The sequence below is a fragment of the Manacus candei genome, unplaced genomic scaffold (assembly GCF_025592945.1).
Source record: "Manacus candei isolate 608988 ecotype Guabito, Panama unplaced genomic scaffold, ASM2559294v1 h1tg000073l, whole genome shotgun sequence".
NCBI lineage: Eukaryota > Metazoa > Chordata > Aves > Passeriformes > Pipridae > Manacus > Manacus candei.
This window is the reverse complement of record NW_026138121.1, coordinates 1420657-1445568: the sequence shown is the minus strand read 5'-3', so window position 1 is coordinate 1445568 and position 24912 is coordinate 1420657. Positions and strand designations below refer to the sequence as shown.

Genomic DNA, 24912 nt, shown 5'->3' with positions numbered 1-24912 from the left:
CTGGAAAGGTGAACGCTGTCTGAAATGCTCCAGAGGCTGATTGCTGACGTTAAGGGGGTTTCAGCTGTGCTTAACCCCGGGTTTTTAAACACTCTTTTTGGGGAATCCCCCTCAACACATCCCAAGGGTCTCAAGGATGTCCTGAGGGGGATTTTGAGGAGTGCTCTCCTCTTGGGAGCTGCTCAGAACCCCTCTCACCCCTCACCTGTGCTCCCCCCAGGCTGGTGGCTCAGGAGATGGCCCGAGTCCACGCCATCCACGCCAACGGGAGCCTCCCCAAGCCCATCCTCTGGCAGAAGCTGCACAAATACCTCACCCTCGTGAAGACAGAGCTCAGCCCAAAGGTATCCAACCCCAGGTAAAGGCAGAGGGATCCCAAAGAGCCAGGCTCTGGCTTGGGCACCCGCTGCCCACTCAGCTCTAAGTCTGTGCAGGTAAAGCCTCTGTGGGAACCTGGGGATGGTTTTGGGGCTGGATCTGGCCACGTGGCCACTTCTGGATCACGATCCCTCCCTGAACCCCAAAAGCAGGTGGGATGGAGACACCAGCACCTTCCTCCTGCCAGTCTGCAGGTGATTTTTGCCATGTTAGAGCAGAGGCAGCTCAGGGATGTGTCTGGGCAGCATCCAGGCAGGATCCAGCCAGAGCCATGGCCTCCCACCTGCTGTACTAATCCTCCTCCTCCTCCTTGGAATTTAAGCCCAGAATAAGCTGGAGCTCAGGCTGTATTTAAGGTGGGGATCTGAGCAGCAGGGGTGAGCTGGTGATGAATGCTTGAAACCCAGCATAGATTAAAGCAGCCAGTTCCCACTTCAAACCAGTTCGTCCCATTTCTGGGAGGTTGGGTTGACCCCAGGTGAGTGTTGGGGTGTCTGGGAAGGATTCGGGCAGCCCCAAGAGGCGGAGGAGGTGAATGAACCCCAAAGCAAGCCAATCATTAACCTGCGGCAGGAGGCAGCAGGGCTTTTCTCAGCACTCCCCCTGCCGCAGGCAGACTTTACCCAAGCCCGTGCCTTCCGTGCAGCCAATTAGGCAATCATTAACGAGCTCTCTTCTTGGAACTGAGACTCCTGAGGTTACTGGGAGGCTACGTGCCCTGGCAGAGTCCAAAACATTCCCGTTGCCTCGGGGTTAGTCGGGTGTTCGAGGAGTGAGCGCTGGGGCGGTTCGGTGGCAGGTCGGGTGAATTTGGGGGATGGATGTGGTGGTTTAGGGAGAAGGGAAGGGCTGAGGCCGGGCCGTGGTGTCTGCCAGGCTCCTCCGGTACCACGCAGCCAAAGCTGCCCCCTCCCAGCCAAACGCAGCCTCGTTAGCCCTCCTTTGTGCCACTGATGGGCTCGTTTACCAAACGCCCCAAGGGAAGCAACGCCGCCCCTCTGCCCCCAGCGAGGCTCCCCGAGAGCAGCAGTGACTGCACCCGTCCCCTTCCCCAGCCTCCAGCAGGACGTGCCCAGCCTGGAGACGCTGGAACAGGAGCTGGCCTGGATGAAGGAGACGCTGTCCCAGCTGGGCTCCCCCGTGGTGCTCTGCCACAACGACCTGCTCTGCAAGAACATCATCTACGACGGGACACGAGGTCTGTGGCGGCAGCTCCGTGTGCCCAGCGAGGGGTCTGTCCCTTGCCCACCCCCCCCCCGGGGGCTGTCACCTCCGTACCCCCCCTCACAGCCCCTGTCTGTGCCCCCACAGAGCACGTTCGCTTCATAGACTACGAGTACACCGGGTACAACTACCAGGCTTTTGATATTGGGAACCACTTCAACGAGTTTGCAGGTGAGCTGAGCTCCTCTCCCTGCACCAAAGGTTCTCCCAGCACTGGCAGTGGCTGCCCTGGGGTCTCCCCATCCATGGGGATGGAGGAGGGAGCTGTATCCCCCGTTCCGTGGGGGGAAATGAGATCTCCCCATCTCTGGGGGTGGAGGGGGGAGTTGTACCCCCAGTCCCGTGGTGGGAAATGGGGATGCCCATGGTTAGAGTGATGTGTGAGGGTGGGTGGGTGTCTCTGCTGGTGCTGGGCATCTGGATACATCTGGAATGCAATTCTTCCACGAGCCTGGCTCTTGACCATAAGTCCGGGTGGTGCCTTGAACCAGCAGTCCACCCTTGGTCTGTGCACACCTGGGGTTTGCTCACCTGGTTGTGCATGACAAGAGCCCCGTGGCCACATCACTTGGCCGTGGAGAGTCCCTCCCTGTCACCCCCGTGCCCCCACTGACCCCCCTCCCCTCTCAGGTGTGAAGGAGGTGGATTATGGCCTCTACCCCAGCAAGGAGACCCAGCTGCAGTGGCTGCACTCCTACCTGCAGGCCTACAAACAGCTCACCCAGGGGGACCCAGGCGGCTCTGGGGTGTCCAAGGAGGAGCTGGAGACTCTCTATGTGCAAGTGAACAAGTTTTCCTTGGTGAGTGGTGGAGGTGGGAAGGAACCCAGGAACGAGGGGTGGAAATGCAGCCCAGGGGATGGGGTTTTCTCTGCTCTTGGGCTTGCAGCTCACCTGGGGAGGATGGGGGTGCAGGTACCAGCCTGGGGGTTTGAGGGCACACTGCCCCAAAGAGCCTGGCAGCACCTCAGAGGCACTGAGCCCCTGGGAAAGGTCACAGACAGCATTGGCTGCCTGCAGCCCCACCGACGTGTGCCAAGGGACAACGTGCCTCTGATAGCCATGGCCTTGGACACCCCTTCAGAGAGGCCAGACATGAGGAAATCCTCTTTGGTAATTGCCATGGGCAGTCTGAGCCAATTTTTTGGAAACTTAGGGCAAAATGTCATCTGGTTTCCTGGTGGGAGGGACATTCCTGCAAGCGCAGGGGCTGGTACCCTGAGCACACTGTGTTCAGCATCCTTCCTGCTACCATCCCTCCCTCCAGCTGGGACCAGCCTCTGGAGGGTACAAAAATACAGGTGTGGGCCAGCCCCCGCTGGCTGCCACCCCTCCTGTCATCACAGCAGTGGGAATTCTGGGGCTGGGCCAGGAGAGGCACGAGAAACTCATCCCGTGGCAGAGAAACTCATCCCGTGGGCAGAGATTCTCTGTACCCGCTCCTAATCCTTGCTTTGTCTGCTGCAGGCATCCCATTTCCTCTGGGCATGCTGGGGCCTGATCCAGGCTAAATACTCTACCATAGACTTTAATTTCTTAAGGTGAGTGCAGCCCGTTTGCTGCCAGCACAGCTCGGTGTTAAACCTCTGGAGCCAGAGGATCCCGGTGGTCCCTCCGTGCCATGGCCGGGGGACACGGGGCTGGGGGGGACAAAGCCCTTCAGGTGTGTCCCTCTCTCGTCTCTTGGCAGATATGCAAAGTTAAGGTTTAAACAGTACTTCAAGATGAAGCCGGTGGTCACAGCCCTACAGGTCTCCAAGTAGCCCCACTGGCTCCGAGCCCCCGAGCTCTTCCGTCCTCGCTGCGTCCACGGCCCCCGTGTCCCCCTCGCCCTTCCCCACCCTGCCAGGGGTGAGGGCAGGTCCTGACGGTGGGCAGGGGGAGGAGAGGAGCTCTGACCCGGCCACTGACCAAAGGGGACCCTGGACATGCCCGAGACTGGACCATGAGATGCTGGAGAGGCCCCACGGCCCCGGAGAGGCCGCTGCCCGCACGAGGCAGCCCCACCATCGCCTTAACGCCGAGCCCCGCTCGGCCCCGTGCCCGGCAGGTCCTGCTGGCACTGCTGCTGCTTGGCCTGGCACCCGGGTTGCTCCCTCTGTGCTGTCCCTGAGGGGCAAAACGGGTCCCTCCTATCCGCTCAGGAGCCCCCAGAGCTGCCCAGTCACTTTGCTGCCCGGCGCTCACGGTGTGCCCGTCGCCTTTGCTGTGCCGTCCATCCTCTCGTGCCCTGGGTGCCACTGGGGCTCCCACCCCCAAACCAGCACCTTCCCTGGGTCCATATCGATCCCAGGCATGGGACCCTTTTCCACGAGGGGTGGAAGCTGCTGTGCTCCTGCTCAGGTGGTGCGAAGGAGGAAGGGGCAGAGCCAGCCGTGAGCCACGTGGGTTTGGGGCCAGGGGGCTGCTGTGGGTGGGCCCTGGGTGTCTGCACCCCCTGCACTGGGCTCAGTCCAGGGCTGGCCCTGCCTGTCCCCGTGGCCATGGTGTCCCACACCTCCATTGGGTTCATGACTTCCCCATAGCATCCTGTGCTTCCAGAGCAGGGGGCTCCCAGCTCTGCCTTCCCCGACTCCCCCGGGGCTGGGGGCATTGATCCTGCCCCTCTGCCCTCCCTGTGCTGCTCTCTGGGCTGTGTCCCTGAGTGGGACCCCCTGGGAGGAGGTTGGGCAGAGCTGACCTGCTCTTGGAGCCGGGCACAGCTTCCCCCCCTCAGCACTCGGCTGCTCCCCCCCCACAGGCTGTGTGAGGGCTGTCCTGGCCTGCTGAGCACTGTCCAGCTCATCACAGTGGTTGTGCATCACCTGGGGGTGGAATGGAATCCCTCTGCACCCGCCTTGGCTGGTGGCTGTCCCCTCCCTATGGGCACAGGAACCTCCCCCAGCAAGAACCAGGACTGTTGTTGCATCTGTGTTTGTTTCGGTGCAAAATAAAAGCTGCTGGTAGCTGAAAATTGGGGATGGTGGATCTGGGGGGGGGGGCTTGTGCATCCCTGGGGCTTGGGGGTGCTCCTGACCCTTCTGCAGCTGGAGGTGCCCCTTGCTGGAGGACTCCCCGTTCAGCCCTCGACCCCAAACAGGTAAAGTCCAGGCCCAGATCTCTGCTCCAAAAAGTGATCTTTATTGTGCCAGGGGACTGGGGGACGATTGTAAACAGGTATGTGAAATATACAGGTTAAGTTACTCATCGTCTTATTAACAAAATAAAGCTCTATCTATATTTACAATCTTTAAAAAAAAAAATAAATGAAAGAGACAGGAAGAGCTGCAGCTGTGGGACACATCTTCCAGTCCCTCTGCAGCACAGCCCATCCCAACCAGGGAGCTGGGGCTCCTTCCCCAAGGAACCCTTCCCTGGGGACCCCAGCACAGGGAGGGGGAATAAATAAAGCACTGGCAAAGGGCAAGAGAGGACAGAGGTGTTTGCTGGGCAGGTGAGGGTGCTCCTGGGATAAAGGATGTCCCAACAGCAGAGGAGCAGCAGGGCCTTGATGCTGCAAAGTTTCTGCTCCAGACCCCCACCCTGGGGCTGGGGACAGGGGTCTGCTGCAACTCCTCCCTTGCAGGGCTGGTCCCCCCCATCTGCTGCAGCCTGGAGCCCGGGGGGACACGGCCGCTTCTGTGTCCCCAGCAGGGTCCCCTCGTGCCAGGCTGGAGTCAGAGATGGAGACTGTTCTGGCTGTGGCCACAGGGAGGAGCACGGACCCTGTGCAGAGGGACAGCGTGAGTGTACAGGCAGAGTGCACACACAGCCAGACACTGCACACACAGCCAGACACTGCCCAGCCCGACTGCACACACACTGTGCATGCACACACACTGCACACACACTCGGTATGTGCAGAGACAGACACTGCACACACAGACACTGTGCACACACACACACAGACACAGACGCTGTATGTGCACGCCTGGACACACGCCCAAACACCACGTGTGCACACCCAGGCACTGCACATGTACATCTGGACACTGTTCATGCACACCCAGACACTGTTCATGCACATCTGGACACTGTTCATGCACACCCAGACACTGCACACACACCTGGACCCCTTGAACTCACCCCTGGGCCCCTCCCCTGCACAGCGACCCCTCACCCCAAACACCCCTGGAACGGGCTCTGACTGGGACAAGGTAATTTTTTTATGATTATTACTTTTTCTTTTTTTTTTCTCTTGGCCGTTGTTTCCCCTCCCTCTGTGGTCTCACCGTGCAGGTCTCAGGTGCAGCCTCTGGGAGGTGCCCAGGGATGGACGGGCACGGCCCCCCCACAGCCAGGGCAGGGGTTGGGGGCTGGCACAGCAGGAACAGCCCCTGCTTTATTTACAAAGTGGGCCAGAGCTGTCAGGAGCACAAAGGGCTCCCAGGAGCCCTGGCTGGAGCTCCGGCCAGGCAAGGGCTAAAAATGGCTCTGTGGGAATTTGCTGGCAGGCTCAAAAGACCAAGAGGGAACCGCGGCAGGGAGGTCAGGCCAGGCTGAGCAAGGGACAAGCGTGTCCCCATCCCGTGTCCCCATCCCTTGTCCACATCCCGTGTCCCAGCAGTGGGCTGGCACCTGCTGCAGGTGAGGCTCCCTGTGAGACCACAGGCTCTGGAGGGCTGGGAGATGCTCTGGAGTTTCTCCTGCAGCCCGACACCCTCAGGTCCCCTCCGGGGGTGACAACGCAGCAGCCGTGGCACCCACATTGGCAAGCGGGGTGGCCTCAGCTCCCCATGCCAGCCCTCACCACCTTGCCAGTGCCACCAGCACATCCCAACCACAGCCCCACCGCTCACCACCACCCAAATCTGAGTGCCCGCCTTCACGGCACCCGCTTGCGGGCGGGCAGCGACGCTCCCTTGGGCCGAGCCCCATCCCAGCAGGAGACGCTGGGACCTCCTCGGTGGTGCCAGCCAGCCCTGCCACCCCCCCCGCAGCGCCCCCCGTGCCCCCCTCAGTCCGTCAGCACCACCAGCTCCCCGTCGCTCTTGTCGTCGCCCTCCGAGTCCTCCTCCTCGCTGTAGCGGAACATGTCCCCGTCGGCCACCGAGTGCCCGTCGTCCCCGCCGTCCTCGTCCTTGAGGCTGCGGGTGTTGACGATGACGGGCATGTTGGGGTCCACGCTGCGGGGCAGGTAGTGCTCCATCAGGGGGGGCGGCAGCTGGACCCCCACGGGCCGCGGGTACAGCACGTCCGAGGAGCCGGGGGGCACCTGGCTGCCCTGGGGCCTGCGGGACAGGGGGGTGCAAATCACTGACCGGGGCGTGGAGGGGTCCCACCCCTTCCCTCTGCCTCCCGGGGTACCCACCCCAGGGGTGCCAGGTGGGTGCTTACCCCCTAAGCATCAGGAGAACACCCACCCCATCAGTGCCAGGGGGGCACCCACCCCATGGACACCCCAGTGAGCCCCCTGGGGGGTCTAAGGGGTGTGTTACCCTATCCAGCATCCCTGCCTGGTGAGGGGTCGTTACCCTATCACATCTCCCTGCCTGGTAAGGAGTCATTGCCTGGTGAGGGGTCATTACCCTGTAAGTACCCCTCCCTGTTAAGGGGTTGTTACTCTATCCAATATCCCTGCCTGGTGAGGGGTCCTTACCCCATAAATCTCCCTCCCTGCTGGGGGGTCCCTACCCCATCACGTAGCCCTGCCTGGTGAGGGGTCCTTACCCCACAAACCCCCTCCCTGCTGGGGGTCCCTACCCCATCACGTAGCCCTGCCTGGTGAGGGGTTTTTACCCCACAAACCCCCTCCCTGCTGGGGGTCCCTACCCCATCACGTAGCCCTGCCTGGCGTCCTGCCGCCGGTTCCTCATCAGCGCCTTGTACTCGCCCACGCGCAGCCGCTTCCCCTCCACGATGCAGGTCCGTTTGGGCCGGGGCTTGTACTTGTAGTCGGGGTATTTCTCCAGGTGCTGCCGGCTCAGCCGCGCCTGCTCCTCGTAGTACGGCTGCTTCTCCTGGTTGGACATGGATTTCCAGCGGGAACCTGCGTGGAGGGAAGTGGAGCATCCTTAATGCCCTGCCCGAGGGATGGGACCCTGGCTCCCGGCTGGGATGGACCCACCACAGCACTAATTAATTAATGCCAGTCATTGGTACCACTCCCTGTGTGCAAACAGCACCTGGATTTACAGCCGGTGGGAGCCTCGGGCCACAGTCAGCCCTCCAGGAACACTGGAACAGTGTTCAACAACCCTGACCTTCCCCAGGGGTTGATCCCCTCGGCTCAGCACCTGGGAGGCTGGAGCTGGACCAGCTTGGGAGGGAGCTGGAGGTGCTGTGAGAGCCACATCATCCTTGGAGATGCTCAAGTGTCAACAGGGCACAGCCTTGAGCATCCTGATGGGACTTAGGAGTCCTGTTGGGCTGGAGATGTCCAGGGAACAACTCCCAATCATCTAAATCTTGTGTCCATCCCCCCGTGGGGATGCAGGGGGGGTCCTGCCCCAGCCCCCCAGCACTCACCCAGGATCTTGCTGATGCTGGAGTTGTGCATGTCGGGGAAGGCCTGCAGGATCTTCCTCCTCTCGTCCTTCGCCCACACCATGAAGGCGTTCATGGGCCGCTTGATGTGGTTGTTGTTCCTGGACTCGGGGAAGTGCCGGGAGCCTGCGAGGGAGACTCCGGATGAGGTCGGGGCTCAGAGGAAGGAGCCTGTGCGGGGTCCCCACAGTGCTCTGGGCCGTCCTTACCGTCCATCTCACAGGTCAGCAGCGCCTCGTCCAGCCGGTGGGCAGGGGGCTCCTCCATGCGCTCCTTCACCGGGGAGGAATCGATCCCGATGTGCTCCTGCGGGACAGCGCGGTCAGGGAGCAGCTCCCAGCCAGGGAACCTGCCCATGGATGGACCCCAGTGACAGCGGGGCTGCAGAGGGGATGGTGGCCACCCCTCGGGTGACCCTCACCTTGCGGTAGGGGTTGCCCAGCGACCCCTCCATGGCTGCGCCGTGGCCGTGCAGCAGCTGCCGCGCGTCGTGGATGGCTTTGGTGATGGCATCGCCTTCGCCCAGGAACCCTGGCAGGACACCGGCACGGGCACCCATCAGCACCAGCACCCGCTCCTCCAGACTGCCCCCAGAGCACCCATCCCACCCCGGCTGTCACCGCCCTGCCCCGAGGGGTGGCACGGAGCAGCCACCCAGTCACCCCGGGGAGGAGGTGCCCCTGGGAGCAGGGGGGTCACTTGTCCCCAGAGGTGACCAGGGGAGGGCACAGGAGCACCCATCGGTGAACCCACCCAGAGGCAGGTTGGACGGGCTGGTCTGCAGGTCCCTGGTGGCCCCGTGGCTCGGCGTGAGGGACTGGCAGCCGCCCATCTTCAAACTGGGCGAACTGGAGGCACTGGGGAGGTCGGAACCTTTGGGTTTGGCCGTCAGGTTCAGCGGCTGCGAGGTCTCCTGTGGCAGAGGAGGGGGTGGGGGGTGAAGCACAGCCCCCAAACCCCCCAGCCCGGGGTGTGGAGGTGCTTTGGGGCTGTACCTGCATCTGGAGGTGGCCCGGGCCGGCGGGTCTCTTCAGCGTGGGAGGAGGGGGGCTGTGCAGCAGCTGCACCGGGTAATCCACTGTGGGGAGCAGAGGGACAGGGTTGGGGGGTGAGGGAGGTGGGCTCGAGGCCGAAACCACCCCACAGGGCTGGGGCAGCCCCAGGGGACCCCTCTCACCTGGTTTGCAGGGGATGGGCTGGATGGGCAGTGCCAGCTGGGAGTCGGGGGTGACGGGGAGGGGCTGGTGGCTGGGGGTGAAGGCAGGAATCATCACGTAGGGCATGTTGACCTGCTGGAGGGGAGAGGAGCAGAGAGACCAGAGAACCGCTGTGGGACACTGCAGGAGGGTGATGTCCCCTCGCCGGGACCCAGGAGGGGACACGGGGACGTGAGGAGGCTGCAATCCTCCGGCACGGGAAGGGGGACACGGGGAAGGGGACGGGGGGAGGTGTCCCCTGCCTTTACCTGGATCTGCTGCTGCAACAGGTTGATTTTGTGCTGCTGCTGGATGAGCTGCTGCTGCTGCTTGGCGATCTGGTGGAGGGGACAGTGGGGGTCAGTGACAGCAATGGCACTGCTGAGCTGGGCTCCAGCCCAGGACGAGACACCCATCACCACCAAAAGGGAGACAAGGGCTGTGGGGAGGGCAGGAGGAGGGGCTGAGCTGCCCCTGGGCCACCTCGAGGGGCACAGGGAGAGAAGTGGGCTGGGAGGGATGTGTCCCCCCACCCTGAGGTGTGACAGGGGTGTTCCCCTGCCCTCAGCACTGCACAGGCCATGGGACAAGAAAAATAGGTGTCCAAGGAGCACAGTGGGCCCAGTCAGGAAGGAGCCAGTGTGGTTTAATTATTTTAAGGAGCACAATTCCCATCTCCTTTGACCCTTGTCCTTTGGGATGGGCACAGAAAACAGGAGGGTTTCTGGGCAGGCAGAAATCCCACTGCCCCAAGGCCAAAGCCACCCCCCAGCATTCCCAGGGGGGTCTAATGGTCCTTGTCCTGGTCCTGCACCCACGTCCAGTGGATCCCAAAGGGATCCCTGAAGGGATGGGTGGTCCCCCGAGCCCACCTGCTCTTGCTGCTGCCGCGCCAGCTCCATCTGCTGCTGCTGCTTCTCGAAGAGCATCGTGGCCATGTTCTTCTGCTCCGAGTGGGCCGTCAGCAGCTGGTCCCGCAGCGTGGACAGCTGGTTGATCATGACAAGGAGCTGGAGCTCCTTCTCTGCCAGGCTCTCCTGGGTTCCTGGGAAAGAACAAGTGGCTGAGATTTGGGGATTGCAGAGGGCGAAGGGTGTCAGCGTTGGGTGAGAAGGGCCCCGTGTGGTTTGATTGTTTAAGGGGTGCAATTCCCATCTCCTTTCAACCCTCGTCCTGCCAGCACCGAGGAGAAAGATGGGGACTCTTTGGGGTGGGCACAGAAAACAGGGGGGTTTCTGGGCAGGCAGAGAAGTCCCACTGCCCCTGATTCCACCACGGTAGGAGACGTGGCCAGGAAAGGTCTAATGAGTGAGGGGCAGAAAGATCATGAGCTGAACCACCCCCTCTGTGCACTCAGAGGCGAGTTACCACCAGAAATGCTCACCCCAAAAATATCAAATTAAAAACGACCAAACCCACACGAAATACGGACATTTCCCCTCCTGCTAAGGTGGGAAATGCTGTGTCTGCAGTCCAGGCACGGGGCGCAGGAGGGAGGTGGTGCAGGCGGGTGGCTGGGCACAGACCTCACCTTTCACTTCCTTGGACTCGGCGGAGTTTCGGCCCAGCAGCCGCTCCTTCCAGTCACTGGACAGCAACTTCTCGATGGTTGGCATCACTGTCCGTGTTGGCAGAGCAGGGTTGGGGGAGCAGGGAGAGGGAGAGGAGACGGACAGCCAGGTGAGCACAGCCCACGGCTCTGAACGACAGGGGGTGGTTCCACTTTTGGAAAAATACCAGGAAGCCTGAAGGGAGCCGGGAGGGGACCCCAAGAGGCCTCTCATGAACCTTTCTTACCCTCCTTCAGGTTCCTGTTGAAGTCCAGCTTGTCCTGGCCGCTGCCGGCGGGCTCGAAGGCGGAGCGCCGGGGCTCGGGCACATCCCCGGCGGGAGAGCGGGACTCCTGCGGCACACACAGCTGGCTGGGCACTGCTCCCACGGGCAGGGGCACCCCCAGCTGTCCAGGCAGGAGGTTCTGGGCCGGTGGGATGCTCAGAGCCAACCCGGCTCCAACACACTCTACCAGGCACATTCCCCCTGCCCGGGTTGAGAGCAGCGCTGCTCTCCACACCCGAACGACTTGTTTGCTGGAGTTTTCTACAATTTATTCAGCCTGTCCAGCTCCTCTGAGCTCTTTTCCCCTCAGAAGGCACCACAGGGAGTGGGAGAGCTTTGGCTGCTGGTCAGAGGCAAGGAAAACCCGAAAGCAATGCAAAAGGGAGGCTGAAGGGATGAAGCGCATCTGGAGGTGGGTGTGGGGGGCTCCACGTTAAAGGTGAAATGCTCAAACCCCAGCACTGACCCACGAGCATCAGTAGCAGCCAGAAAAGCTTTGGGGGAGCTTCAGGTTTCAGCTTGGATTCCTCAGGATGAGGAATAACTGCCCAGGGAAACAACCCCCCCCTCTGCCAGGGGATGGAGCCCACCTCCAGAGCAGAGATGCCCACGGGGCTCTGCCAGCCCTGCGGGACCCCAGCCAGGACCCTGTTTGTCACAGCCATGGGACCCACCTGTGGCAGGGCCTGGGGGTCAGTGCTGTCCCTCGGTGGTGGCCCTGGGGGGTCGTTGGGACGGGGCTCAGCGCTGGGGGCAGCCCCTGGAGGGGACTCGTAACCACCCTCCTTCTTCTCCTCCGTCTTGATGGTGCAGTTCACCATGCTGCCCGCTCCATCCAGCTCCAGGTGGGGGGAAACAGGGCTCCTCATGGACATCCTGCGGGGTGACAGGGTCATCAGCAGAGCCAGGGGCACCCCTGGACATGGACACCCCTTTCCCAGCCTGGCCCCACGCTGGGGTGCCCCACAGTGCTGCTTTTCCACCCACAGCGGTCCTGCTTTTTGCCACCCACAGCTGAGCTCTTCCCAAGCTCAGGTTTTTGCAGATTTGGGGCCCAAAACCCGGGGATAAAACCAAAGCCTTCACACTTTGGGCTGTGAAGGGAGTGGAGCAACAAATCCCTAAAGAGGAGAACCCGGAGGTCCGGGACTGAGGGATAACAGGAGCACGTGCCTTCGTGCTTCACTCAGCAGCTGGCATGGGGCAACCCAAGGCTCACCATGGCAGAGACCTGTGCCAGACCCGCTCCAGCACCCCAGGGGTGCCCGGGTTCCCCCTCCCTGAACCAGGAGCCATGCCTAGAAAGCCAGTGGGACAGCAGGCAGGTTTCCCACTCCGACGGGAAATGGAAATCCTGGTCCTGCTGAACAATGGCTGGGACGGCCACCAGAGCTGCTCCTCCGGGAGTCCCCGGCACAGCACGGAGCTGGGACCGGCTGAGCCCCGACCAGGGCAAGGGGCTGGGCCTGGGACTGCTCCCCCTGACCTCCCCAGCACGGCCGTGGGTGCCAATCCAACTCCCGGTGCTGCCCGATGGGCGCTGCCGAGGTGATGGAGGGGTGTTATGGGGGGGTGATGTGACACCCCAGGGGACCCCAAGCACGGCCAGAGCTGGTATTCAGTGGGGTCTGGCCCAAAAAACGTGCCACAGTTCCTTGCAAAGCCCCAGCTCTCTGGACCCTCCGGGGCTGTCGGGGTGGTATCCAAGAGCGAGTGCCAGGCACGCGGGGACCAGCCCTGTGCACGGGGCAGTGCCCACGTGAATTCGCCTTCTCGGGGCCACCAGCCCTCACACCACACAGCAAGAATGGGAACAAGCACTACCCTCCCAAAGCTCGCCTTTCAGGCAGGAATAATGGGAAAAGGAGGCTGTTAAGGAAGGGATTTACATCGGCCACTGCCAGGAGCTGGGCTGTGGGACCACAGGGGCTGCCGAGGTGGGATGGGGATGGCATTCTGCCTGGGGGCTGGCACCCTAAAACCAGGACCCTCTCGCCTCCCCACAGCCCCCTGGATGATCAGGAGACCCTGAACCCAGTTTGGGGGTGCAAAGTGGGATGGAGGGAGGCTGAGCCGGGCTCAGGGCAGCAATTACATAACAAACAAAGCCCAGCTCAAGCTGCGAATTAATCAAACCGCTGAAAATAAAACCTTCCTCTCAGGAACTTCAAACAAAAGAAATGAAAACAACAAGGCCGGCTGGGTAATGAAAAGCCAGGGCTGTGAATAGGGGACAAAAGGAAGTGGAACAATGGGGTGTTGGACAAAAGCAATAAAGTAAAGGGAAGTGTGACAGCTCCACAATAGGGCACTGTGCGCGCCAGCCTTTCTGATCTTAGCGGGGCTTTTTTTAATCTCAGTTCCCTTGCCCTCCACTGAACAAACCTCTGCCGGCCCCGGGGGCTTCCTCCGGCCCGGCATGGCCCGGGGGCTGCCACATCCTGCAGCACCGCCCGTGCCCCCCTTCCTGCCCCCGGCCCACCTCGGGCCCCCAAAACCCACCGCCCGCCCCGGCAGGGACCGGGCACGGCACGAGGTGGTGGCAGGCGGCCAGTGGGGAGCTGTGCCCAGGGTGGGATTTGTCTCAGGAGGCTGCTCTGGATGTGCTACAGGTGGGGAAAACCAGGTGTGGCTGCAGCGTCTTGCCCTGGGGGCTTTCCTGCCTCGGACCCTCAGGTGTGAGAGCGTGGCCGGTCCCTCCCTCCAGGCTTGTTGGGGGTTTTAAAGGCAAAAATCCCTGTTCACGGCATCCCTGCCCTCCCTCCCGGGGCTGGGATGCTCCCGAGCAAAGGGGCAGCAGCATCGAGCAATGCCTTCGGTTTGGGACAAGCACAAAGCCCCGTCCCACCCTCCAGCAGGTCACATTCCCACTGTGTTTAACCTCCCGGTGCCACTGGAAGTTTACTCTTAAATGGGGCCAGTGCTTTAATAGGGCCCTGTTTGAAAGAGGCCTCATTGAGGATTTATTATACGGTCTGTCGAACAGAAAAAAAAAAGAGAAAAAGGAGAAAATGCCCCGTTATCTCGTTCCAGGCTGGTGCCTGTGCCCAGGGCTCAGGTGTGGGCTCCGGGGCTGCCTGGGGCACACAAAAGGGAGGGAACAATTGCCTTGGCATCGGGACTAAAAACAGAATATCCTCACCTTTAATGTTCCCCATTTAATGTGGGGTGGAGAGGAAGGGAGGCAATGGAATTGGGATGTGAAGGACCAGCCTGGAGGACTGAACAGCCCCACTCAGGAGCCAAGAGTCGTCAGGGATGGACCCACTGGGCTGCTCCCTCCCCACACAGTGCCTTGGAGGGCTGCACTGCCCACCTTGCCTCCAAATTCCAGCCCAGCAAATCCAAGATTTTCGGGAGGGCAACAGCCTTTCTCTCCCCATTCGTACCCCTGAACAGCACGTCCTGCAATTCTCCGGGTGGCCGAGCCACCCTTCCTGCCTGCCAGCCAGCCCTGATCCTATCGGCCCCGTTTGTGTGGAGCAGAACAGCTCCAAAGGCCGGGGGGGAACGAGGTGCCAGCAAACCCCCACCCTGCCCAGGCACGGCAGGACTGGGATAACTGGCTGGGGGAGCTGGGCTGCCCAGATTTCGGGGGTTTTTGCCCTCACCTGCCCATCAGGTTGACCAGGCTCTTGGGGTTTTTGCTTTCCTCCCTCCCAGTTACAGCACGAAGTTCTCAGTTTGTGGGTTACGGCGACTCTTCCCTTCAGGAACCCAACATCATCCCAAACCCCACCCATCCCAGCAGCCCCTGGCCCAGGTAACCAACCCAGCCAGGGGCAAACACGGGCCAAAAGCCTGAGGAGGAAATGCCAGAGGAGCCAAGACATCAACACTGGCAGCGCTCACACATCGGCCACGTGCAGCACCCGCGGCCCCCGACCCCCGGGAGAGGGGGCAGAGGAAAAAATAAGACACACACGGGACGTTTTCTTCTTCCAGGCAGGACCCGAGGAATCCCGGCCGGCCACCGGCACAGACAATGGCCCATCTCCTGCCAGACGAACGGGCCGCTTTCCTGCCAGACTTGGAATGTCCTTTCGGGGCCCTTTCCAAGCGTTTCCGCCCGGCATCCCTTTGCACATAAAAGAATGGATGGTTTCCTCCCCCATCCCCGGGCAGGGATGGCCAGGGATGGCCGAGGCCACTGTCCCTGCCAGGGGGAAGTTCACGGGGCTGCCATCCCTCCCCAGGGATGCAGAGCATCCCGCCATCCATCCACGGGGGACTTGGACCACACAGTGTCAGACGCCGGGGTTGCTTCTGAAAGCGCAGGTTTTAAACCCAAAAGGCATCAGGGGGCCGAGCATTTTCAGCTCCAGCAATGCCACCACCACGTGAGAGCCACATCTCCTCGTGTCCTGGACGGACACGTGTTCCCTGGCAGGGCCGTGTCCCCACCCTGCTGCTGCCCCACAAACCAGGGGCGGCGGAAACGCTCTGAATTTTGGGGGCCGGTGCTCTCCCCGTCCCCACATGTTCACAACATCTCACCTGCCCACGGCGCTCCCACGGAAAGCCACAACCTCCCTCTGCCCGGAGGCTGCCGAGAGCTCAGGGGGCCGGAAAAGCTGCAAAACCTGCGCTGAGAAGGGAGACCTTCAGTGGGCAGGGGGGGATTTTGGGGAGGGTGATGCCCCAAGGGGCAGAGGGGCAGTGGGAAGTGCCTGGTGTGTCCTGCCCAGCAGTATCCAATGGATAATCACCACCCCAGAGAGACCCCAAGCTCCCTCTCCACCCCGGCGAGACCTGGGGTCCTGTGGGAAAATCTCTGGCGTGAGCAGGGGCTGGGATTTCCCTCTGTCCACACAAAACAGACGGGGCTTTGTCCAACCTCCATCCACCAGCAGCTCCCTGAAGGAATTCCTCTCCCCCCAAAGGATAACGGCCTCCGGAAACGTCTCCACGGGGTCAGGGCACAGCGGTGACACCACGGGGAGGGCACTGGCATCATGGAAACTCCCGGAACGGCCGGCACAGGAAGGAGCAGGGGGGTCACCCCTCTGCATGTGCCACCCTGAGCACCCCAACATCTGACCAGTCCCCTCTCCAGGGCCGTGAGACCCCAAATCTGGTGCCCCCACAGGGGGATCTCTCCCCCTTCACCCCCGGAAGAGGTGCCTCAGCCTCAGCACTGACACGTTATGGATTTTTGGGGTGCGGGGGAGCATCAATTTTCCATCTGCCAAGATGAAAAGCAGCCACACAGGTCTCCTATTGCCACACAGCGCTTGCAAGATTTAACCCTAAAGCAACGACAACCAGCATTTACTAATTCTATCCCCAAAAGCCCAACCTGCCTCCTCCAAAGGCCTCCAGGCCATACCCAGCACTGCTAATGAGATGCCTTTCTCCCTGATGCAGCCAGCAGAGGAAACTCCAGAGGTTTGGGGGGGAATCCAATCAATCCTGCTATTCAAAACTTGAGGGGAGAGGGGAAAATAACCCCCTATCAATCACAAAATTCACTTAGGTGCAAGGCAGGGAGGAAAGGAAGAATTCTCAGGCTGTGGCAGGGGGAGGAGGAAGATCTGGGTTGTTTAATGGGATGCTCCATGTCCTCCATCACCTGTGAACCCCAGGAGACCCCAGGATTCCCCAGCCTCTCCCTGCACACATTCCCCTGAACACAAGGGCTTTCCTCCACAACCCAAAATCCAGGGATGCTGCCTCCCAACATCCTGGCTGCGTTAGGACACGGACAAAACCCAGCCAGTGGGTTTATAACTATCCAAATAAAATCAAACACAAAGAGGCATCTGGATCCTTTCCCCTGGCCCGGGGCCACTGCCTTCACAGCCACGACCCAAACACGTTTTTCCTTTTGCTGGGATGAGTGATAGGGAGGCTTTAAATAGGGAGGGGGGAAAAAAAAATCCGACTGAACCTCAGGTGGAACTTCCCGGCCGCGGGATTTATTGGCCAGGGAATGATCTCATGGGGGAAGCGGAGGAAACTCCGCGGCGCTGGGATTATTTAGGAGCGTGCAAAGCCCCGGGGAAGGCGGCACAGGAACAATCCCAGGACAGCCCCCGTGCCGGCCGGGACCGCGCCGGTCATTCCCGTTTCCTGGCCTCGGGAGCAGACAGTCTGCAGGGCGGTTTGGGTTTGTCCTTCCACTCCACGAGGCGTATCCATGGGGAAAACACTCCTTGTGCCGCCCCTCGGCTCTGTGGGAGGATGGGTTTGTGCCCAGGGAGGGTCATGTGGCTGAAAGGATCTTTAGGAGAAGGGGGTGTCCAGCAGAAGGAGTGTTCTGCTGGGATTTGAGCGGCAGCGTGGGCAGGGATGAGGGGGGAGAAGTGTTGAAAGCACAAACTCCCCTTCCCAGAAAATCCCCCCTCCCAGAAAATCCCCCCTGTCAGAAAATCCCCCTCCCAGAAAATCCCGTTCCTTGCAGGTCTGAACCTCCAGGGAAAAGCACAACCCCCCCTCAATCTCCACATTTCCAGAGCCCTCCTTCTTCGTGCATCCCTTTTCCTCTGCCCTTCCCACCTTCCCTGCGTTACAAGCCAAGGAAACCCAGAAACATCAGAGCAGATTAAGGAGGGAAGATGCAGGGGCAGCCTGGCACCCTGGAAAATGGGTGTTTACTCTTTCTTTCCTTTTTTTTTTTTCCGCATCAGAAACAATTTTTAAAAGAAGTTTTGGGTGCAAAGATCTGCAGCAAAACCTGGCTGGCTGGTGGGCCCTGACTGCACCCAGCACCCGGGAAACTGGATCAGCCCCACAGTGGGGTCAGCCCCACAGTTCCACCAGTGCCCACAGAGGGGTGGTGGGCAGTCAGGGGAGCTGCCAGATCCCTGGAATCCAGCAGAGATCCTTGGGATGGCTCCCAAACCCCCTCCAACCCCCCCAGTGAGCCGCCCCCTTCCATCTCCCCACTCCCCACTTTGCACCAATCAATCAATTCTGGGCGAGAAATTTTAAAAATCAGCAAACCCAGAGAAATAAAAGGAAGATCTTCCTGGGATGCAGGAGGCCAGCAGAGCCAGGAGGAGAAGGATGGGGACAGCTCACTCACCCTGGCGCAGTGACCCTGGCGCGGTGAGGGGTGGTGGTGGTGAGGGGTGGTGGGGAGCACGTCTCCCTCCTTTCCTTCACGGTTCCTGCCCTCCCCTCACCCCAGAGCGGCCCTCGGGCTTATCAGGGAGGCCGATCTCGGTGTCGTTTTTTGTGTAATTTCACTCACTCAGCGTTTCCAGGCAGAGCGGGGGGCACGGCTGACTCGCTGCTCCGCAAACAATACTTTCCTATCGCATGACGGAGGGCGAAGACATCTGACCCTTTTCCTCTCCTGCTCAGAAAAAAAGACCAACACGGGGCTCACCCACCTCGCCACGACCTGCCCTGCACCTCCCGGCCGGGGCTGCTGGGAGGGAAGAGCTTTCCAAACCCTTTTTCCATTCGCCACCCCAAGGGCATCCATAGGTGGTGTTGGGCACACGCAGGACCTGCTGCGATTTCAGCCTCAGGTTAGTCCACAACCCCCCACCCCAGAGCTTCTCGTGCCATTTGACACCTTCCACTAAAGTCCTTATTCTTCCAGGCTCCCATTTGTGGGGGGCAATCCCATCTTGTGTTTCCCAGGAGAGCAGGGAGCACACGTGAGCACCAAAGGATGCTCAGAGCCAGTCCTGGTGCCCCTCACAAGTGGCACCCAAAAATCATGGGGCTGTGCTTCTGCTCCACATCCCACAGACACCAGTGCCCTGGAAACCTTCGGGGTGCCTTTGTTTGGGATTCTGAGCTGCAATAACCAGATCCTTGTGCCTGAGCTGCCACGTGCTGGGACATGGAGGGACATGGAGGGACATGGAGGGACAGAGGTTCCGTGGAGCCACTCGCCCCCTCAGCTGCTGCTGCCCAAATTCAGGGCACGGGGAGCTCCAGCTGCTGGTGCTGCTTCACATTCCAGCAGCAGATTCTTCTGCTGGTGTGTCAAGAGCTGCCCCACGAGGACCTGAAGGAGAAAGCAGTCTGAGGGACGGGTGCTGGGGGCCAGTGGCTGTTCATCACCTGCCCCAAACCCCCCCCACCCCAAACCATCCCCCTCACCAAGGCAGCCCTGGCTCTGCCCCGCTGGGCTTCGGCTCTTTGGAGTCAGGGCTGGATGGGGCTGGTGGAGACCCCCGAGAAAAACGCTTCTGGCTTGACTTCCACCCCTCAGCCACGGTTGTTTTGGGGGTGTTTTAGGGTGATTTGGGGTGCGGATTCAGCTCATCCCCCCTCAGCTGAACCAGAGCATCCGGTGGCAGCGGCAGCTGAGAGCGGCATCGCCTCGTCTCACGTTCACAAGAGAAGCTGCACGAGCTGTTTTTTATCATTTTTATCACTACCAGGAGAGACCTCGGGCTCTGGGGTAGGGAACCATCACCCATCCTGCTGCAGCACCCAAGGGATCCAACAGCAGCGACCTCCAAACCGAGACCACCCCGCCGGGCCGGGTTTGCACCTCATCCCTCCTCTCCCCTGTGGATTTGGAGGAACTAAATCCCAAGAAATGCAGCTCCCACCCAGCTCCTTTCCCCTGGGGGAGCAGAGAGATTTGGGTACAAGGCTTTACTGACCCATAGGGGTAGTTCCTGTCGCACAACAAAACCCCAGCACAGACAAGGAGCACCAGCAGGAAGCTGCCAGCCCTCCCCGTTTGGGAGGGGGTGTCCAACAGCCCCCAGCCAGCCCGGGGCTCCCTGTGTCCCACAGCACACAAGGGGCTCTTTGTGCCTGGTGGCACCTGTGCCATCCCCCCCTTGCTCTATCCCGGTTTCCCCCGGGGTCCCTGAGCCTCCAGCGAGGGGCTTTGGCAGCTCCAGACCCCACGTCCTGCCGTGCTCCCGGCAGGAACAGGCAGGAACAGGCAGCTCCCACTGTGTTGCCCCTCACTGCTGCGGCCCTCGGGCACCACAGGGACAACAAAAGGCACCGGAGGCATTTTGTGCCACCCTGGCGAGGTCACATGTGGCTGCTGGAGCCGTGCAGATGGCACTGGGAGCCCGTGGGGAGGGGGGTCAGCCCCGCTTTGCCCCCCTAAATGAAGGGAGGAGGAGGCCGTGAGGGGCTGTGGGGCTGTGTTTTGCATCCCGACGTGCCCCGGGCACAGCTGGTTCCAGGCACTCCCAGCACCCCTGGTGCCTGTTCCCCTGGTGCCCAGCCCCCAGGACCAGCTTGAAAACACACACACACACAAACCTCACACAGAAAATGTGTGTTCCCCAACCCAGACCCCAGGATGGACCCGAGGACCTGAGGAAATGCAGTGGGAAGGACCAGGCACAGGAGCCCAGAGGCCGGTGCTGCACTTGGGAACCCAAATCCGAGCCCGAGAGCCTCCAAGGAAAGTAAATTCTGCTCTGCTCTGCCCAGCCTACACAGGTACAGATGGGTCCTCCAGCCTGCACTGTGCAGCGCTGGGGATCTGCCCCAAAATAACCCGTTCCTGAAATCCACGTGTCACAAGAAAAAGGAGCAGGAAAGGGTCTCCCTGTGGGGAATTCACTGGCAGAGCTTCCCACGGGCAGCAGCCCCCACACAGGGCCACTCAGCACAGCTTGGCTAGGGAGAGCCTGCCCTACTCGCCCATCCTTGCCAGCCCTGCCTGTCCCTGCCTGTCCCTGCCCATAAATCCCCTCCTGCAGCCAGGCACGCTCCCGTGCAAGCCTCTGCCCCAGGGGACCCGCTTTCCGCTGGGCGTGAAATGAGAACAATAGGGCCAAGCCCTCCATTGTTCCAGACAAAAGATAAGCCTGGGCTCTGGTATTCCCCTGGCTCTGGCATTCCCCTACGCCCTGCCCTCGTGGGCAGGCAGCAGGCAGCAGGCAGGGCTGCCACCCTGGGCCAGGGCAGAGGATTTTCTAAACCCTTCCCACGTCAGCTCAGCTCTCAGCAGGTGACCCAGAGGGGCTGCTGGGGGGAAAATGATCTTCCTGCCCACCTCCTACACTCCTCACACCCCTCACCTCCCTGGGTGGTCCCCAATTCCTGCTGCCCCACGTCCCCACTGTGGGCACACCAGGGGTGACCTGTGCCAGCCCCTCTACAGACCTCGGCCCATCCTCTCCCCACCCTGAGCTTCTCCTCCCTGCATCCCACAGGGACACGGTGGGGACAAAGCAGCCTGGGGTGGTAGCAGGAGGGACAGGGGGTGGCCAGCACTGGGGACTGGCTCCCTGGTGGCCTCTCCAGCCGGCGTGGGGAGCAGAGCAGAGGTGGGAGCCCAGGGCTCCTCCAACCCCCACCACTCAGCTTTGTAACCAAGTGGTTTCTCCAGGCTCTGACCAAGGCTGCAAACTGGACCCAGAACACCCAGCCAGAACAAGGGAGGAGGACTGCAGGGGATGAAGGTTGCTCACTGCAGACCCACAGCCAGCCAGACACCGGTGACGTGGTGACAGCGCCGAGGGGACTGTTGTGCCACTCGTGCCAGGAAACGTCTCATCTCTGCTGGGAAATGCCCCTGCTCCGTCCCTGCTCTCCTACCATCACATCACCTGCCTGTGCTCAGCCCTTCCAGCCCCACTGAACAGCACAGGTTGACTTCTATGCCCAAAGAGCTCTAGTTTTGGGTGGCAGCGTTGGGGCGGCTGCAGCCCCGGCACCACAGTGGAAACACCACCATGAATCTCTACCCACCAACTTCTGCACCTTCTCCTCCTTCCCCTGTGAGTCTCCAGCTCCTGATAACCCCATTTTGTACAGGCAAAGAGGGTCAAATGCCCCGCTGGGCTCGCTGCTGCCTCGTGCTCTTTCGATTCTCTTCACTATATTTAATTTATACCTTTTTCTCTTTCTGCCCAGGGACGAATAGCCACGAGGCCCCTTCACCAGGCAGGAGTAAAACAACAATAACTGGGGCCAGCAGGTTTTGGCCAGGGCTGGTGGGAGCTCTCAGGGGTCTTCAGGTGACTTTAATGATGAGCCAAATTGTCTTGTCCCTCTCTCATAAGGGACCCGGGGTAGGTGGCAGGAGGCTGCCCGGCCACCCGCCTGCATCTTTTATAACAGTCACATGCCTGGAGCAGTCCTGGCTGCTAATGGAGCATTAAATTATGGAGAGTCAGAATTTCAAATATTTCAGACCCATCTCCTGATTTTCATTCTTTGGCTGAAGGGCTGTGGGACAGGAGGCAGGGACAGGAGCTTCTTCCCCCCAGTGCAGTGCTCACAGGAGAGGCTTTTCCCTCGGAAAACAACAGATCTGAGCTCAAAGCAGCTGCAGAGACATTTGGGGTCCAGGGGGCTGGTGGGGTGTTCGGGGGCGAAGGGGCTGAGGCCGTTTCAGCAGAGCCCTTGTTCAGGGCTGGAGTGGTTCCAGCTCGGGACATGTGGTCCTGGAGCAGGTGGACACAGAGTGGGAGGGAGGGAGGGAAGGCAGGAGGGCTTCCAAGCAGCAGAAAATTTTCCAAAAGTTGATGCCTTGGACGCTGCCAAGTTTCCTCGTGCCAGAGGAGCCCACGCACTTCTCAGCCCAGCACCAGCAGCACCCAGCCATGGGGAGCTCCCAGGGCACGGCTGCTCTACCCAAGGGAGCGCATTCCACTCCTGAAGTTACTCCCCAAAAGGCACAGGATGGGGTAAAGGCACAGGCACATTTTCCAGCAGGACTGTCACAAGCTGCACTAATTTATTTCCCTTCTGCGTGTTCTCTACTGGGTTAAAATGGGGTGGAAATTAATGATGCATCATACAAAACTTCGCAGTGGCCCAAATCTTCCTCCCTGCAGTGCAATGAAACCAAAAACGCCACAAAGTTTGTGAGAAATAAAGCAGCAGAGCCCAGGAGAGCCCAGCCCTGGCTGGTCAGGGGTGGCCGCGATGCTGCAGGGGACCCCCAGCCGGGGAACGCCCGACCCCGGGGCTCTTTCTGGGCTCTCCCTCCTGCTGAGCTCAGCTCCTCCATCAGCCCTGATCCCCCCAGCCCCTCCATCAGCCCTGGGCCCTCCAGCTCCTCCATCATCAGCCTGGAGCCCCTCAGCTCCTTCTGAGCCCCCCCAGTTCTTCCATCAGCCCCCAGCCCAGCTCCTCCATTAACCCTGAGCCCTCCAGCTTCTCCATCAGCCCCCAGCCCAGCTCCTCCATCATCCCCGAGCTCCTCCATCCTCAGCCCTTTCCACTCAGCTCTTCCATCATCAGCCCTGATCCCCCCAGCTCCCTCTGAGCCCCCTCAGCCCCTCCATCAACCCCATGTCCTCGGTCAGCCCCGCTGCCAGACCCAGCCGCCCTCAGACTCACAAAAAGAAGCTGCTTTGACCCCTCACTCTTTTCTAGCCGAGGGTGGTGGCCTTGGCAGTGCTGGTCAGTGATGATCTCCAAGGCCTTTTCCAGCCTAAGTGACTCTGTGGTTCCGTGAAATGAAAATCTCTCATCCCTGGTCCTGCTCCGCGGCCGCGGGAGAGAACAAAAGAGGGCAGCCGGCTCCTCCACGGCACCACGGGCTCTAGGTAGCGACTGCCCTGCCTGCGAGGGGATTATTTTGTTCCAATAAACATATTTATTTAGGAAAACGGGCAGAGTGCATTTTGCTGGCACGGCTGGGAACTCACAGGGTGTAAAGGCCCCGGCGGCGACAGCGCGTCCCCACTGCGCAGAAAGGTGGTCCCTGGGCGAGAAAAGCTTTTTGGGTTTCTGCAATTCCACGTGCAAGCACAAAGCCAGCCCAAAGCCAGCCCGGCACAAAACACTCCCGAGGTGTTTACAGTGGGATAAAGCTGGAGCAAGCAGGAACACGGAGCCGGACAAAGCGGGGCCCACCCGCTCTGGTCGCGGGCTGTGGGCTCACGGGCTCTGCCCACCCCAAGGGTCCACGACCCCCCAGATCCTCTGGGTCAGCGGTGAGAGACCCCCAAAAAGCCGAGCTGCTGTGACACCAGCACCACAGCAACACCCGTCTAAGTTTGTTTGGGCTGTTTGTTTGTTTGCCCGAGGGGATCCCTGAGGATTCCTGAGCATCCTCCGAGCACATGGAGGGCTGGGACAGCAGTGGGGACCCAGCTTGCCCAGTGTCCCACTGTATCCCACAGGGATTCACTCTGCCACCTCATCTGCTCACCAGCAAACTTCCAGTTCCTGCAGCAGCAGCCCCTGAGGGCCCAGGAGTGCTCTCTCTGCTCAGGGACACTTCTCTGACCCTCACCCCAGTGCTGGTGGCACTCACCAACCCCCAGAGCAGCAGGGATGGACCCCCCCACCATGTCTCCCCAGAACACTCACCTGGGGGGTGCAAAACACACCTCTGGCAGCTCCCAGAGCCCCCCTTCACCCCGACCTGCTCACAGGTTCCCAACGACTGCTCAGCCCCAGCGAGTCTCAGCTCCAGACGGGCTCAGGAGACCCCCACCAAGCACCAAATACAAAAATAAACCCACTGAAAGAGTAGATTTACTGTGCTCCCCTGCACAGAGAGACAAACCCTTCCTCTGCAGCCCATCAACGAAATTAAACCCCCTGCAGCACATAACAAGTTTACGAGCTGCTCCATCTCCCCCGTCCCGACGTGCCAGGGCACAGCTCCCCCGGCACCCCCGCGGAAAATGGACAGCGCGGCAGGGAGACAAAAAGTCCAGCTATTCCCCCCAGGACATGTCACACCCCGCCTGGAACAAACTTTGCTGCAAGAGGGATTTCGGCGGGGTGGGGCGGTTTGGGCGCTCCGGCTTGGCCGGGGTAAAAAAAAAAAAAGCACCGCAGGAGGAGCTGATCTGCCCGATGGCACCAGGAGAGGGAAAGGGATTTTCGAAAAATTTGGGGTCTCTGCTCCTACCTATTTGTCTGCTCCGGAGGGATTTTGTGAGGTGACAGCTCAGATGCCAAGG

At 60.7% G+C, this 24912-nt stretch overlaps 2 protein-coding genes across 2 annotated transcripts in view; one reads left to right on the top strand and one right to left on the bottom strand.

Moving 5' to 3' along the window:
* Positions 1-4841, top strand: part of ETNK2 (ethanolamine kinase 2) — a 9860-nt gene extending 5019 nt beyond the window's left edge. Inside the window, exons 4-9 of the mRNA XM_051808958.1 lie at positions 221-358; positions 1434-1576; positions 1690-1773; positions 2233-2402; positions 3069-3142; positions 3292-4841. Coding sequence (XP_051664918.1) covers positions 221-358; positions 1434-1576; positions 1690-1773; positions 2233-2402; positions 3069-3142; positions 3292-3364 — 682 coding nt within the window. The 3' untranslated portion in view covers positions 3365-4841. The remainder of the gene's footprint in view (positions 1-220; positions 359-1433; positions 1577-1689; positions 1774-2232; positions 2403-3068; positions 3143-3291) is intronic.
* Positions 4701-24912, bottom strand: SOX13 (SRY-box transcription factor 13). Its single transcript, XM_051808956.1, has 16 exons — positions 24861-24912; positions 18294-18398; positions 11773-11974; positions 11060-11165; positions 10794-10880; positions 10135-10307; positions 9532-9600; positions 9244-9358; positions 9062-9144; positions 8820-8979; positions 8488-8597; positions 8276-8372; positions 8049-8192; positions 7353-7569; positions 5477-6811; positions 4701-5378 (listed from the first exon to the last, which is right to left on the bottom strand). Exons 3-15 carry the CDS (start codon positions 11971-11973, stop codon positions 6538-6540), a joined length of 1836 nt encoding a protein of 611 aa, XP_051664916.1. The 5' UTR covers position 11974; positions 18294-18398; positions 24861-24912; the 3' UTR covers positions 4701-5378; positions 5477-6537.